Source organism: Astatotilapia calliptera, chromosome 8, assembly GCF_900246225.1.
Source record: "Astatotilapia calliptera chromosome 8, fAstCal1.2, whole genome shotgun sequence".
In the NCBI taxonomy this organism is placed as follows: Eukaryota; Metazoa; Chordata; class Actinopteri; order Cichliformes; family Cichlidae; genus Astatotilapia; species Astatotilapia calliptera.
This window is the reverse complement of record NC_039309.1, coordinates 12,987,542-13,003,361: the sequence shown is the minus strand read 5'-3', so window position 1 is coordinate 13,003,361 and position 15,820 is coordinate 12,987,542. Positions and strand designations below refer to the sequence as shown.

The 15,820-nt window shown below is 39.0% G+C and overlaps 1 protein-coding gene across 1 annotated transcript in view; it reads right to left on the bottom strand.

The window, feature by feature from the left end:
- LOC113028419 (zinc finger protein 385B-like) overlaps window positions 1–6,489 on the bottom strand; it is an 87,911-nt gene extending 81,422 nt beyond the window's left edge. The window contains exon 1 of the mRNA XM_026178664.1: window positions 6,367–6,489. Within this exon, the coding sequence (XP_026034449.1) occupies window positions 6,367–6,409 (43 nt within the window). The 5' untranslated portion in view covers window positions 6,410–6,489. The remainder of the gene's footprint in view (window positions 1–6,366) is intronic.
- Window positions 6,490–15,820: the final 9,331 nt, after the last annotated feature.

The window sequence follows — 15,820 nt, the reverse complement described above, 5'->3', positions numbered from 1 at the left end:
ATGTTGTCATTCAATTCAGGCAGGAACTTGGGAACCTTGGGAATTAGCTCTGCAAAATATTTGTGAATGATTTGTGTGCCACAGGCCAACTTAGCCACAGCCAATTCCAGTAAACCTGAAAACTACCCAATCAATACACTGTCTTAAACTTCAAATCTCAGGTCTAACCTGCAACTGCAACATAACACAGCTAGCTGCAGTTAGATTAAATATAAATTTTTGTCATTTACTGTTAATTCAACAGATTATTAACTCTGAATTAAACCATGACACTAAAAACTGGACTATACCAATATCGGTACTGAAAACAAAAAATCTGACTCTTGTTGTGATCTAGCATTATATAAATAAAATGTAACCAAAATCCACACAGTTTTAGTAAAAAGTCAACTGAAGGCCACATCCTGATGAATTTTATGTGACGATCGGCAACATGACCAAGTGTAACCTTTTATGGATTAAATGGTGCAAAATTATTCAAACATGGAGACCAGTCTTTCTTGTGAATGACCTTCAGCCCATTATGAAGAATAATTTCTCTGTCATCACACACATATGGGCGTAAACACCCACATATACACAAAGCACACACACACACACACACACACACAAAGAAAAGCGTTTTCACACAGCTTCTTGCTGTGCTGAATCTGTACCTGCAATGCAGCCACAGGGGAATGGAGAGGTAATGGGCCGTGCGAAAATTCAACTTCCCACACAGCCCTTAATATGTCTGTGCATCCCTCTGTCCAGATGAAGGGGACTCGAGGAGCTACTATCCATCTGAGCTGGTTTAACATTTGGCTCCGTTTGCGTCTAGAAACACATGTTTGTGTTTTTAAATGGAAATAAAAGGTGCATGTGGAGGCAAAATTGCTCAAAGAACATTTTTTAAGCACTGCGGCAGCAGCGTGTTTGCTTTCAAAAACAAGGAGGGGACGCTAAGAAATCACTATTCACACTTTCTGTGTACACCTTGCCATGTGATTACATGACATGATGACAGGAGGCATTTTTGTTAAAAACTAGCCTGCTCCATGTGAAAAAGAGGAAAGTTTGCACCTTGTTTTTCAGTGAATGTTTCTGACAGCGATTCAATTTTTTTTAAACACCAGGGAAGCAGATGATCCAGCCACATGCAAGAAAATGCATACCATAGTATACATGTGGTAATGCTCTATATGAGCTGCAAACAATTTAAGATGTAACCAACCGACCATTTGACTTCATCGTAAGCACAGGGTTTATCTTTTTTCAGCTTTCAGTTTATCACAAGAGTATTGACCACCTTGTTGTCATAATGTGCCTTCTATCGATCATTTGTGGGTGTTTTGACATTTTGTACAAGCTCTGAAGGACTGCATTTTCACCCAGATAGAAATTTGTTATGGGGTTCGCTCGACAATCGGGGAGGTGGCTCTGCCCTGTCTTCACCTCTGAGCAGCCAAATAAAGATCACTGTTATCAGTCCAGAGGCAGGTTTAAGCTGCCAGTCTGTGAAGGAGACTGTCATCTGATTTGTAATGACACAGCCAAAGAGCCATTACGTCTTTGATGGGAGATTTAAGCAGAAATCCATTTCGGAGGGTCTGAGGAAAAGCAGGCTCGGATGGGAGGGGGGTTGGGGGTTGGGAAGAGCAATCTATTGTGAGTCTATTGTGATAAGGTGTAGACTGCACCTGCAATTTGCTAGTGGAAGCTTCGTTTTGACGATAACTGTGGTTAGTCATTTCAGCGACAGTCCATTTCAAATTATTACCGATGCTTCACAGAGGGGTTTTTTTCTATGCGATTAGTCACACCGAATGAAGACAGAAGTGTTTTGTTTAAACATTTGCAGTCTTTTTTCATGCTGCTATTGGACATCTGCAGGGAGAATGTGTGTTAACACCACAAGCAGCCGCTGCAACAATGAAATCCAGGGCAGAAAATGGCTGCCACACAGCTGATAGACTATAGTGTTGTGGCTTTGGCAATGTGGACTGCATACAGCGCTTTTCTCCACATTAGTACTCCCCGTTTAAATTTTCTTAAGCAATTCCAAACAAAAGCAGCAAAAACTATATGATGTTACTACAATACTCACCTTTCAATTTGATGTATACTCCCTTTAATTATAAACATCCTTAAGATGTAGTTCACAGAAAAAAATGCTTTAAAAAAACAGTTGTTTAATTTTGTTATTATTAATAGTTTTTCAAATTTTTTTTATTTTCTAAGCGTTACTGAGAAAATCTGAAAAGATTATTAACAAAACCAATCATTATTTGCACCTCTTCTGAACAAAAGCATAATGTAATGGTGACATTGTATCCTACTTTTTATTAATTACTTATTTAATTAGACTAATAATAAGGTTCTGTTTGTTTATTTAAATATTTTACAAGATTTGGACAATGTACAGAGTAGGCTAAAAAACTTGTTACTGTGATAGCAATTGGTAATAATTGGTAGCAATAAAAAAAATACTATCTCATTAGGTATTGACTTACAGTAGTATTGATACCAACAGTCCTGTCTTCTTGTCCTCCAGTTGACACACAGCTTCACACAACACCTCCCTGCATTGCACCCATGCAGTCAGTTATGACCGCAGCCTGCCAGCTACACTAGTTAGCAATAGCTGAGAACTTGAAATAGTCAACATGCTAACGCTGAGGCTTCAGAATGCTCACTCCACAATCAGTGAATGATGTCATCCATATTTATACTGTCTATGGCTGAAATGTTTTGAAATTAAAATTCGCGCATTGACAATTTAACCTTTGTCTGTTTGTTATTATTTTGGATTTTTTTTTTTTATCTTAATGTTTATTGTCAAAATAAGAAACCATGTTTGTTTCTTAAATAGACCTGACGCCCTAATTATTTAGTTTCATTGGGGAAAAATTGTCAGAAGCACTGAAATAATTTAATTAAAACAAAAAGGTTTTATGAGTCATATTCTTACCGCATTATCCTTACAAGGAGTTTGGTGACATGTTAATAATATCAACACAATACTCCTAACTTTTTTTTTCTCTGAAAAGCTCTTTTATGTACTTTATACTACATACTTTATACTATAAATATTCTGTGATGACTGATGTTTCTCAGTCCAGACTGTGGAATTACACATCACCGTATTCTGACAGTACCTCTGTTGTAGCTACTCACCAGTCATTTTTATATGCTTTAATGCATTTCATTAGAGTGTACGAGGAACTGTTTCATGTTGATGCTAGTGTCTTCTCCTACTTTATTTGCATTTTAACTCTCAGGCTCCAGAGGCTCTTCAAATAAAGGCAGCGAGCTCTGCCTGTCAGTTGGCTGTCAAAGCCATTAGTCATAAAACACATTAGGAAAGCCACACCCCATGGCAGCTGTATAGTATTCAGGAGTACCAATGGGATATCTCATCAATCTCTGTTTACAGCACAGGGAAAAACACTGTTCATTTTACCACCCTGACTCTAAAGGCCCGAGAGTGGCGTCTCCCTGCATTAAAAAAATCTTCTGTCACACCAACGGGAAGAAAAAAGAAAAGCAATATTGCCAACATATCAACAAAGAATGATTTGTGGATGAGTGTTCAATCTTTGTTGGACTTTATCAGCAGGAGCCATGAGTCCATTGACAGCTAAGGGCTGGAGCTCAAGCTGCTCCCATCCCAATCTCGTTCCACATGATTATTCTCAATTTCACAGCTGATGGTTTTTACTGAGACAGATGGCGCCGGCCAAATGCCAAAGTACAGAAGAGAAAGCTCCGAGGTAGGAGAAAAAGTTAAAGAAGGGGGTAGGGAGATAAGCTGGTCACTCAACTTCATCACCAATGTTTGGAATGGTAGCAATCTGTGAATGTGACCTTTCTCCACCGTGCAGGATGGTGAGAGATGTGGTGTCTCGGTAGATGCTCTTGGGTTTGAATATACAGACGGGGTGCTAATCTGAACCTGAAGAAGCGAGGGGGAAACATGCACTAGTGATGAGGTGCCAGTGCAGGTAGAGACCAAAGAAATGAAGATTCTGTGGGAATCTAAAAAATCTTTACCCCATCTATTAAATTCATAGAGCAGCATTTGTCCCTAGTTGCACATGTTGTTTTGTTAAAATTAGCTTATAATGAGTTCAATTATTTATTAATAGCTTTTTATTATTATTTCAATTAAGCAATTAAGATCCAAAACTCCAAATTATTGAGTTTACCATCATATAAGACAAACAAAAGGTGAATTAAAGAGCAGCTCTTCTCTCCAAGCTTACCACATTTATTGTGCAAAACACTTTTCCCCTCTTCCACAAATGGCTTTTGCATTGGGAGGCCTTGCACCATAATATGTTGAATTGTCTTAAAAGCTGCTAACTTACCAAACTTCTCATTACCTTTGCTCCTCATTACTGAAATTACCCTTATGATAATTTCAGACTTTCTTCTTTTCTAAAAGAAATCGAATAACAATTACCCTTTTGCCTTTCTGTACTGTAAGTACTGCTTGTCATTAGAAACTGCTGCCAGTCCATTTCCCACATGTATATTTAACATAATGTGCACTGAGTTTGTCTCTGGATGAACTAACCTACATACAAATTTAGCTAAATGACTGCTTTCATGCTGAGACTGGAGAGAGCGAGTCTGGCCCAGCTGTATACACACCTAAGAACCCAACAGAATCGCACTTGGTGTTAAAAAAAAGTTTAAAAAAAAGAAACTCTACCAGCCTCACACCGGAGGAGTGCTAGTGAAAATTACAGCATCACTCAGGGGAGCGGGCAGTAGAAGGTGTGGGATTTGATGAATCAAGGACCTTTTGTTCACAGCGAAAATGACTGGCTTCCATGCAGTTGGAAAGAGCATCTCCTCGCCAGAGCTTGGCAGGGATGCAGCGTCATTTGGAGCCATTTATGTTTGAAGCTGACGCAGAGGGGGACGGAGGCGCGCAAGGTCACTGAAAGAGGATGCAGAACGTGATGATGTGGCCAGTGCTGGGTGTTTAAGTGTGTCTACTCTGCTTGAATTGAGCAGCAGCTGAGTATGCCAGGGCCGCACTCACGGTAATGATGGAGTGAGACGCTCACATCTATAGGAAGACTGAAGTGAACCTCAAGCAGCACAGCTGAGGTTTCAACACAGTAAATGACACGATGAGCACACACACGTGTCAGTATAGAGCCAGCAAGTTTATCGTTTGATTAGACCCTAAATTTAACAGGGAGTACTCAAAAATAAATAAATAAAAATCATCTGTTTTGGTGTCAGCTGCAGATGAATATTCGCCACTTGTGATAATGCTTTGGATGAAAAACAAAAAACAGCAAATGGCATTTTGAAAACTAGTTTTTTTTGTATTTCACACAAGAAAAAATGAGTCCACTGATTGAGAAAACAGCCAGTAATCAGCGAATTCAATTTTCATCTTGGGAAAACAATACAACACATGTATTTTCCAGAACCTTTCATCCACAGTGATTTGCGTTTTTGGCCCCTCCACATATACTAACAGATGGAGATTTTAGATTTGGGGTTCAGTCTTATTCAAAGATGATTGAGCCAGGACCACCTGCACTACACCTGCTAGTACTAAAAGAAAAAAGTTTGAAAAGAGAAAGCATATTTGGGTTAGCTCCAAATATAGGATAGCCATAGGGCATAGGAAGAAAAGACGCATATGGGGTTGACTCTTTTTTCTTTCATATACATCTTCATTTAATGTTAAAATTATTCCACAGAATAGTGGCCGACATCCTTAAGGGTCTGCACACACACAACTACGGTATGAAACACACACACAGGGATTCAGCGATGTGCACTGAGACACTCGAAATGCCTAAAAAAAATCCCTGAGCTCCAGGGTTTAAATAACTTCATTCACAAACCCAGGTATGCCTCTGACCTCCATCAACACCACCAGGTATGTGTCAGGATATTATTTCTTCTTAAATATGACTAAGGCAACTACTATAACCAACGACAATTAATACATGTGATATTTGTGCCTCCAAAACACTCAGATTTTAAAAGTTAGAACATGATTTTTTTTTGTCAAATACTAGCACTTTTTCATACACACCGACAAACCAAACACAAAACTGGAACCCTTATCCACCAGGAAAAGAAATAAAATATCCATGTTTTTTAAATTGATATAGAATGTTTTAACTACTACTTACTTACTTACTTACTTACTTACTTACTTACTTACTTACTTACTTACTTACTTACTTACTATAATTTTAAATAGAAAAAATAGCAAATGCATTTCTATCAAACGCAAAAGAAAGACACTGTAGAAACATTTAGTCGACATGAAAGCGCAGTCCGCAGGTGTCCAAAGCGACGTTCACACACAAACAGCCTCGGAATACAACATTTAAACAACATTCCTACCTGTGTAAGACGGTTGCACAGCTCCTGCGTCGCTACTGTCCATTTCCAGCTGTCACAGATTACAGCGCGAGCTCAGCAGCAGGCGTTTCAGTCCCGCGACCGAGTCCAGAAAAGATAAAACCACGAGGGTAATGCGCGCGCGCTGTGGCACCGCCGCCTGCGCGACAGAGATACCGAATCACTGCGCGCGAGGATGTGAGGGAAAAGAAAAAAGGGCCAAATGAAATCAGTCGACGTGAAAACAGGGTTGGAGCAGCAGTGGCACGGGACTGTTTGAAATGTAAAATGTTAATAAGAGCAGGCTATCTTATTACTTTATGAAGCAACCCAAAGAATTTCAATGAAAGTGTAGAGCGTTTTTTTCCCCAGACATTTCTACTTATTCTACTCTGTGACTGATTAGCTTAACTGATTGGCTGATAACAGATTTTATTTAATAGGGCCTTATTCAAACAAACTCAGTATAGCCATCTTTTTACACAACCACAACAAAAACTTTCCTCAAGTTGTCCTACAAGATACAAAGTCAAGAATAAATCAAATGTAAACATAAACATCAGCAAATACATGTGCACAACTGTAACGCTTACATCAGACAACCATAAGAGAAGGTACACCATAGTAATACACTATACACTTGATGTTTAATGTGTCTTCATAGGACAATTAGACAACCCTTACATTATAGCAGTATACAGTTACATAACAAAACTTGGGGCCAACAGCTGTATTTGCATTGTTTTATTATTTAACAGAAGTCTGGTAACCTGTCCAGTGGTTGTGATTAATGGTGTACTGAGAGAGAAGAGCTTATAGGGGGCATATCCTGAGCTTTTAGTTGGATTTATGAATCATATCAGAGTAGTAGAAATAGTTGGTTATGTTCATTAATTGTATTTACATGAATAAGCACCTTCTTTATATATAAAATGTAAATACAATAGTCTTATACATGTGGCCTACATCATAGTGTGTAGTCAAAAATGTAACTTTTAAATCGTGACAGAGACTTTGCTCTATAAAAGTGGAAATAACAGCAGACAATAAAACTAATGAAATGTCTCATTAGTGTGGTATTTTCTGCATTGCAAATTGCTTTTACAAGTTAATTTGTTTTATTTTCACAGAGGCCGGTGTGACTGTCATACAGAAGTGCACTCATAAAAGATCTTATATCATCATTGAGGACATTTAAAATAAAGATGGACTTTCAATACACAAAACGATTTACCATATCCGAATATACTGCACTCAAAAGCAGCATGTTAAAACATGACCATATCCTATTGTATTGCATTGAAATTTGTAACATGCAACCAAGCATACTTTGGAGATCATGCTAACCCTCAAGCCTGTGTCATCTATATGTAGAGCAGAAAAGAAGGTCAAAGTTCAAGGCTGCAATGAATGAGTATGTCTTACTCTCCAACCAGTTGTAACAGATGGCTGCACCTCCCTGAGTGTGGTTCTTCTGGGGTTTCTTCCTGTAAAATTGAGTTTTTCCTTCCCACACTTGCTAAGTGCTTGCTTATATGGGGTCTCCTGATTGTTGGGGTTTTCTTACCTTACAGTATAAAGCCAATGCCAGTAGAAACTACCATAAAGACTGCTTTTGTGATTTGGCACAACATACATAAAAGACAAATCAATTCAATGTTGTGCATTTTACCTAAAGGCAGCTTCGGTATGATGAAATTAAAAGAGAAAAGTCATATTTTGCAACACTGAGACACCTGCTGGTGTTTTTACAGCCTTGAAACAACGATAATGTATTTCCATAAACACTTCTATTAAAAAACCTGCTTCCACATAATGGCCACTTATAATAAGATTAAATGTTTGAGAGGTCAAAGGAAAATCTTGTAACCCTCTGACATGTCAAATCATCACTACCTCTGTGTGCAGCAGGGCCTATCATCAGGCATCATCCCCCAATCTTTCCCCCTGTAGACCCTTTCATTAACATAGTTGGGCTTTGTTCAAAAGCAGATCCCTGCAGATGAATTTGAGCATATAGTGACACAGGCACATGCCTTCGTGCGCTGTGGCCGTCCTCGCTGTGTGCGTTCGGATCAGCTGTCAGCTGGAGGGTGATGGATGCATGCTGGAAACATACTTGGAGTTCGAGGTATGTCCTTCTCACTGAAGTCCTTTGACACCCTGCTTGACCCCAGCGCAAGTCAGCCGCTCTAAAAATAAAGAAGCACATGTGCTTGATGCACATAGACGCAGAAACAAGGGTGTAAGATATCATGCTTCTCGTGTCTTCATATCTGCGTGCAAATACAAAGGAAAACAATACACAGCCTGTTGGATTACAAGAAAGTTATATTCAGGTCCTCGATTTCCATGAAGCTCAAGCCCAATCAACATGCTCCCAGCATCAAAGTTAATGCCAGTGCTCAGCTCCATCATTATCTTGAGTGCTTTCATTAAAGGACATTTTTATTCTGCTGCGTCCAGAATCACAGAGAAAAACCGGCCACAAGTCGCAGCCACATGTTTTGGCTGAACCTGGTCACCATGGCAATGCGTTTAAAAAGAAAAACTCGACTTTGACTTTTGACTTTAAAGTCTCATTGAAATATTGGAATTGACAGACGTGAGTAGTTGGTTTAAAAAAGATGGGAGGGAAAATGCGATTGAAAAGAATGGCATCATTGTGAAGGCTCGAGTCACATAAAGGCTGCAGTTCACAGTGTAACCCTCAGCGGTGAGGAGTATTTGAGCGTGACAACAATATCCACCCTCTGACTCAATTTGACACTCAGCAGGTCTAGTTATTAATCCAATGCTGCAGCTGCAGCAAGTAGCGTTTTGATCATTTTTCCAACCATGTAAGTGATTTTTTTTTTTTTTGTCTTTGCATGTGACTTACTGAAAATATGAATTCAAACATGAATTCATGTCAGCTGTTGGCCTGAAGCCAGCTATAAATGTAAACTATGTGACAAATGTGAGACAAATGAAAAAGACATGAGTCTTCTTAAATGACTTTTTATGAGATCGTCACTGCTGATATCTTACAAAAGTATGAAAGGATCCATCACGCTTTCAAATAGATTAATGGCCTATTTGAATGTGTGCTGGGGTGTGTGTGTAAAACTATGACCCACAAAAGGAAGGAGAGTGGGTATTGAGTTTACTTTGAGCTGGAGGGTAGCCAATATTATCCAAACTTAGAATTATTATGTACAATTCCCCCTTGTGGTTTTTGCTCTATTCATTTAAAATCTTATCTTAATCTTTTTATTTATTTATTTATTTATTTTGGAGATTTAGGCTTAAGCTGGTCATTTCAAACTTGGCTTCAGTGTAAAGCTACTTCACATGCAGTATATATTTACTTTAAAAAAAATGTATATCAGAAGAAATTAATTTAGTTCACTTGATTATAAGCATTTCTTTGACTTTGACTTACTGTATTTTCTTCTTTTACTTTGAAAACCTCCTATCTAGGCATTAAAGACATGTATGTCCCAGTGCTAATTTAATAGGCATGGCTTCACTCCTCTCCCACATCATACATAAACATTTTCAGGGAGAGATTGGAGCATTTAAACTGAGAATGAAAGATGGTGAAATCCTTTTAGAAAAGAGTCCAATCAAAAATTAGATCAGGGTGCATTCTGGGTAAGAGGAGCAAATCTTACCCACCCGATGACTGCATGTGGCTGCGACTTGTGACCGTTTTTTCTTGTACACACTGCCTTGAAGTCCACTTGAGTCTTGATGGTGATGATTTACTGAAGGAGTGCAAAAGAGAAGACAAGATATTCACTGCTGGAGTAATACAAAAGTTAGTATGTTGATTTCATGGTTAATGGAAACACCACAGACAATGTTGTGAAGATTTGAAGGTCTCGGTATAGAAATGTGAACCAAGAATATGTGCATCAATATGTTTTTATACCGTCTTCCTTTGTCCTCCTGATCCCTGGAGAATTGTGAGGATGATCTATTAAAAGGAAATAATTACTATTAAGGCTATTTAACCATATATATCCAATTTAGATAAGTGATGTCATCCATTGATTTCAAGATTATTATTATTTTTTTTTTAGTAGCCTATTTAAGACCATATTTGAAGAAAAAGGTAAAATCGATTAGCTGTTAGCTAATGCTATTACGGACTAGCTTGGTTCAAATTCAAATCAAATTCAAATTTTATTTGTCACGTACACAGTCATACACAGTACGATATGCAGTGAAATGCTTGGACAACTGCTCATGACCTAAAGAAAAAAAAAAAGGAAAAGGCTATGAATAAGATAGGAAATAAATATGAAAAATTAAAAAGGGTAAATTTAACTGGGAAAGAATAAGATAAAATATATAAATTAAAGTTGAAAATAAAATAACTGTACAACAAAATACACAATACACAGTATAGAACTATATAAGAATGTATGAAGAAATATAAATAAATAAATATATACACAATAACAGCAGCTGTACAAGTATTAACTGGAAATGAAGAATATAGTAACCAGTGTTGTGCAATCGACATTATGTCTTGTGCAGTGCAAATATGCTTAAAGTGATTTAAGTGATGAAGTGAAAACAATGTCCAGAATGTCCAGTGTGTGTGTAAGAACTATATGTGTGGGTCAGTACTGTGTGGTGGTGTGATTGAGAGACCGTATCACCTGCGGGAAGAAGCTCCTCCTCAGTCTCTCTGTGTTGGTCTTCAGGGAGCGGAATCGCTTTCCTGACCTCAACAGAGAGAACAGTCTGTTGTTGGGATGGCTGAGGTCCTTCACGATCTTCCTGGCCTTGGTCCGGCACCGCCTGCTGTAGATTGAGTGCAGGTCAGGGAGCTCGGAGCTGACCGCACAACCCTCTGTAGAGCTCGTCTGTCCTGCATGGTGCTGTTCCCAAACCAGGTTAAGATGTTTCCCGTCAGGATGCTCTCTATGGTGCACGAATAAAAGTTCCTGAGCACCTTGGAGGGCAGTTGGAAGTCTCTCAAGCGTCTGAGGTGGTAGAGACGCTGACAGGCCTTTTTCACCACGGTGTTGATGTGACAGGACCATGACAGGTCCTGCGTGATGTGAACTCCGAGGTATTTGAAGCTGTCCACTCTCTCCACTGGGCACTCGTTGATGACGGGGTCTGGTAGTTCCTCTCCTGCTTAGTGCTGAAGTCCACTATCAGCTCCTTTGTCTTACTAACGTTTAGAAGGAGGTTGTTCCTCTGGCACCAGTTCTCCAGATTCCTGATCTCCTTCAGGTAGGCCGTCTCGTTGTTATCAGAGATCAGGCCCACCATGACGGTTAGCAAGTCATAATTTACTGTTAACTTAAAAGGAAAGTTAATTCTTGCTTGTCATAGCCAGAACCATTGAACGGAAGAGTCCCCTCATCTCCGTTCACTCCAACTGACTCTTTCCCCCCTTTTTTGTAACCACAATGGCGGCTCAACACGCTAGCCACCAAAGATATACTAGCATTGAAGTTTGAGATGCATTTTCAAAAGCATGTACATTTATTTTTACAGTTTATTTATTTATTTAGGTAGTTAATTGCCCACTCCTGCTTTATGCTGTTTTAGATTATAAAATTTTACCCATGTGCCATGTAAACACCCTGAACTAACCACTATAAATTTAGGTCTCTTAAAGCCCATTTGAATGCTTGAGTAATATAAAAATTCCACACTGTCCAGAATTGTTTTTATTTTATTCTTATTTTTTACATTGTAATGCTGGGCATTTTAACACTGGACTCTATGAGGACTTACTCCAGCAGAGAAGTGGCCATTAGAGGAAGTTTCAGATTTTTCACTCCCACACTGGCTTTATTTTTCAGCCCTGGAGGTCGTCCCTTGGCTGAAGCTACAGCCAGCATGCCATTAGCAAAGCTTAGCATAATGACTACAACCAGGGTGAAACAGCTAACCTGCTTCTATCCAAATGGAACAAAATCAATCTAAACCACCAGCCTGAACTCACAAAATACCACTGTATATCTTGATTGTTTTAGACATACAAAGAAATAAGGCACTTTACATTTACACTTTACTTTTTGGTTGGGAACCATTGGGGAGACACAGCTCCTAGCTGATAAGGAATCAAATGCCCAACTGAAATTGTTGTATTTATACTTTGAAAGCAGTAATCTAAAAATACATGGGTGTTACTGAGAAAATGTGAATGTTCAGCATGTTAAATAATGCAACACAAAGATCATTTAAAAATCACCCTATTATAGGGCATTTTCTGTGCTTTCCTAAGTCATCTCCTCACTAGCATCCTTTCCAGTGGCAACACAGCTAGATGCTCCATTTTAGATAAGACACAATTATTGTAGCACATCACACGCACTATCGCTATCACCTAAAATCTCAAACCTCACCACAGAATGCAGTCCAGATACCACATCCCCGTGCCCTTGGTATTTAATGACATTTCTCTCTGTCCACGGAGATAGAGGGGATCCATCAGAGTGAATGTTTTCTGTATTTTTTAAGCTGGGCTCTGCTATAGATTTGGGGCACTGTTTTTTTTTTATTATTTAAAAAAAAAAGGGGTGGGGGGGAAACCTACCAAAAAATGTTGTTATGACAACCACACCTTTTTGGACACATTACCTGTTTTCATTTGTTGTGCAAACATAACAGATACGAGGGGGGGGAATTTATTTTCAGGGCACATTTACTTTATTCTGTGAATCTCCTCCTATAAACACAGTCAATTTCAGCCCGGCTCTCAGGCCATTATGATTCACAGAGGCCGAGCATGAAATTAGTTTCTTTTTTGACAGACACATCTTGACTGACAGCTCAACAAATGAGAAATCATTTACTGTGAACAGAGCAGACGCCTGCTTTTGGCAGAAATGCTGAGGCGAGTGCACGACTGCATGTGTGTGTGTGTGTGTGTGTGTGCACACGAGCTTGAAAGTACATTTTATGTAAGGTTCTCACTGGCATCAAAACCACAATAGCAGGTCAGGGAACAAAAAAGACACTTTACAATACAATTCTTTACATAGCTGTAGTTTAACGTTGTGTGAGAGGACAACAAAGATGCCATCGTCACAATTTCTGTGCTGACAGAAGGATATTTAGAAGATAATTAGAAAAACTGAAAAGGTGACAGCAGAAAAAATGCAGGAATTATTAAAATATATTTTAATAATAGATAATTAGCTACAAACCAACAAAGTCACCTGCTAGCCAGTGCCCTCAAAATATTTACCTGATAAAGGATGCATTTTATTATAATTATACACCTATTCTGGCTTCACTTGTTGTTTTTAAATCCTGAAATGATCTTACCCCACCTTACCTCTGAGCTGCTTTACCCCTGCAATACTGTCTGAGTTACCTTTGCATGCTAGACAGTCCCCTACATTGTCCATTTAAAAAAGTCATTTTAAAACTCAATTATACTGATTTGGCCTTTGACCCAGCATGAGATATTGTTCTGACTTGCGTTTATTGCATTGTAGTTGTTTTTATTGGTGCTTTTACTTACCATTGTTTTCAGTGTATTTGTTGATTTTTGTGTACAGCACTTTTTGTTAATCTCCTGTAACTGTTTTTAAAGTGCTTCATGAAGAAAGTTGGTATGGTACAGCTGAATTGGTAGACTGCTATTGTTCACTTGATTGAGCAGGTAACCCAAATGCTGAATGGGCTGGTTCAAATGTGTCCTGGACCATTTCCTGTGTGTCATTCCTCCTCACTCTACCCCGATTTTCCTTTCTACTGTCCTATCAAAATAAAAGCTTCGAATTCAAGAATCAAAACTCTACAGCTAAAAAAAACAAAAACAAAAAATCTGTGTTGTGCTCAGCTGACAGCAACTGAACACAACATTTCAGTCAATGCTTTAGTACATATTGGCTCTAGACTATGACAGTACTTTTTTGGGATAAAATAAAAATAACAAAAAAATTTATTTTATCAGATATTATAGTGTCATATGTTCTGACCTGCTTGTTCCATTTACTGCATCTATATTTTGCTAATAGTTTTAAAACCTCAAAGAGCACTAGGCACCCCCTGTTAAAGGGCAGAAATCATAACAACAAAGTGAACTGCAGCATTAACCCAAAGCTTTGAAGTAGCTGTGGAGTAAAGAGGTGAACACAGCTAAAGCAGACCAATACTGTGCCCTTCCTCTGCAGGACAGACTTTTCCTCACTTTGTCATTAATGGCTTTTTGCATGGCCGATATATATACTGTATAATATGCAGACAAATGCAGACAATGGCAAATTTCTTCACCTTGTGAACAGCAGGTGAGAGTTCATCCTTTCCTTCATGTAAACTTAGTAGCTCTGCAAGAAATATTACGTTAATATTGAATCGATTTTAACAATAGTTCTTTAATTCTGATTGTTTAAAGATAGTTTAGCTTTTTTTTAAGTGCAATGCTGCCATCTAGTGTTCAGAAATCTTTACTATGCCATGTCTGTGGTGAAGTTTTTACAGGTGTATTTTTTAGACTTCTAATCATTTTTAAAACTCTCTTTGCATTGCAAAATGTGGCCCATGAGGAGGTTTTTATATTTGTTTTGAAAAAGTATACTGCATATGCTTTTTTAAAACCTTATTCCAAAGTGGATTAAATAAATGTTTCACCTCGAAATTCTACATACAATACCCCATAATTACAAAACAGAAAAAGTTTGCTTGAGATTCTTGTAAATTTGTTAAAAATAAAAAACAATCCAGTTTCTTCTGCCTATCCAGGGCCAGGTCACAGGGGCAGCAGACTAAGCAAACAAGCCCAGATCAAACAAGCCCAGATCTCCCTCTCCGTGTCCACCTGCATTCCCAGGCCAGTCGAGAAATATAATCCTTCCACTGTGTTCTGGCTCTGCCCTGGGGCGTCCTCCTGGTGGGACATGGCTAGGACACCTCACCCAGGAGGCATCCTTGTCAGATGCCCAAAACCCTCTCAACTACTTGGGATGTGGAGGAGCAGCAGCTCCACTCTGAGCCCCTACCGGTTGTCCAAACCCCTCAACCTATTTCTAAGGGAGAGGCCAGCCAGCCTTCTGAGAAAGCGCCTTTCTGTTGCTTGTATCTACGATCTCGTTCTTTTGGTCACTACCCAAAGCTCGTGACCATTGGTGAGGGTAGGGATGTAGATTGACCGGTAAATTGAGAGCTTCACTTTTACGCTCAGCTCTCTCTTCACCACGATGGACAAGTACAGCATCTGCAGTGACTGCAGATGCTGTACCAATCTGTCTGTCAATCTCCTCCTCCCTTCTCCCCTCACTCATGAACAAGACCTAGATACTTAAACTCTTCCACTTGGGTCAGTAACTGGTCTCTGACCCAGAGTGGGCACTCCACTCCACTCAAGGACATTGACAGAGTGGTTGCGAAGCCACTCCTTTGTTATCTTGGCTGCTTGCTTAGGGTCAGTGTCATGTAGGAAGTTGAACAATCACCCTAGTTCAAGGTCCGGTCTGTGTGGCAGGTTATCATCAAG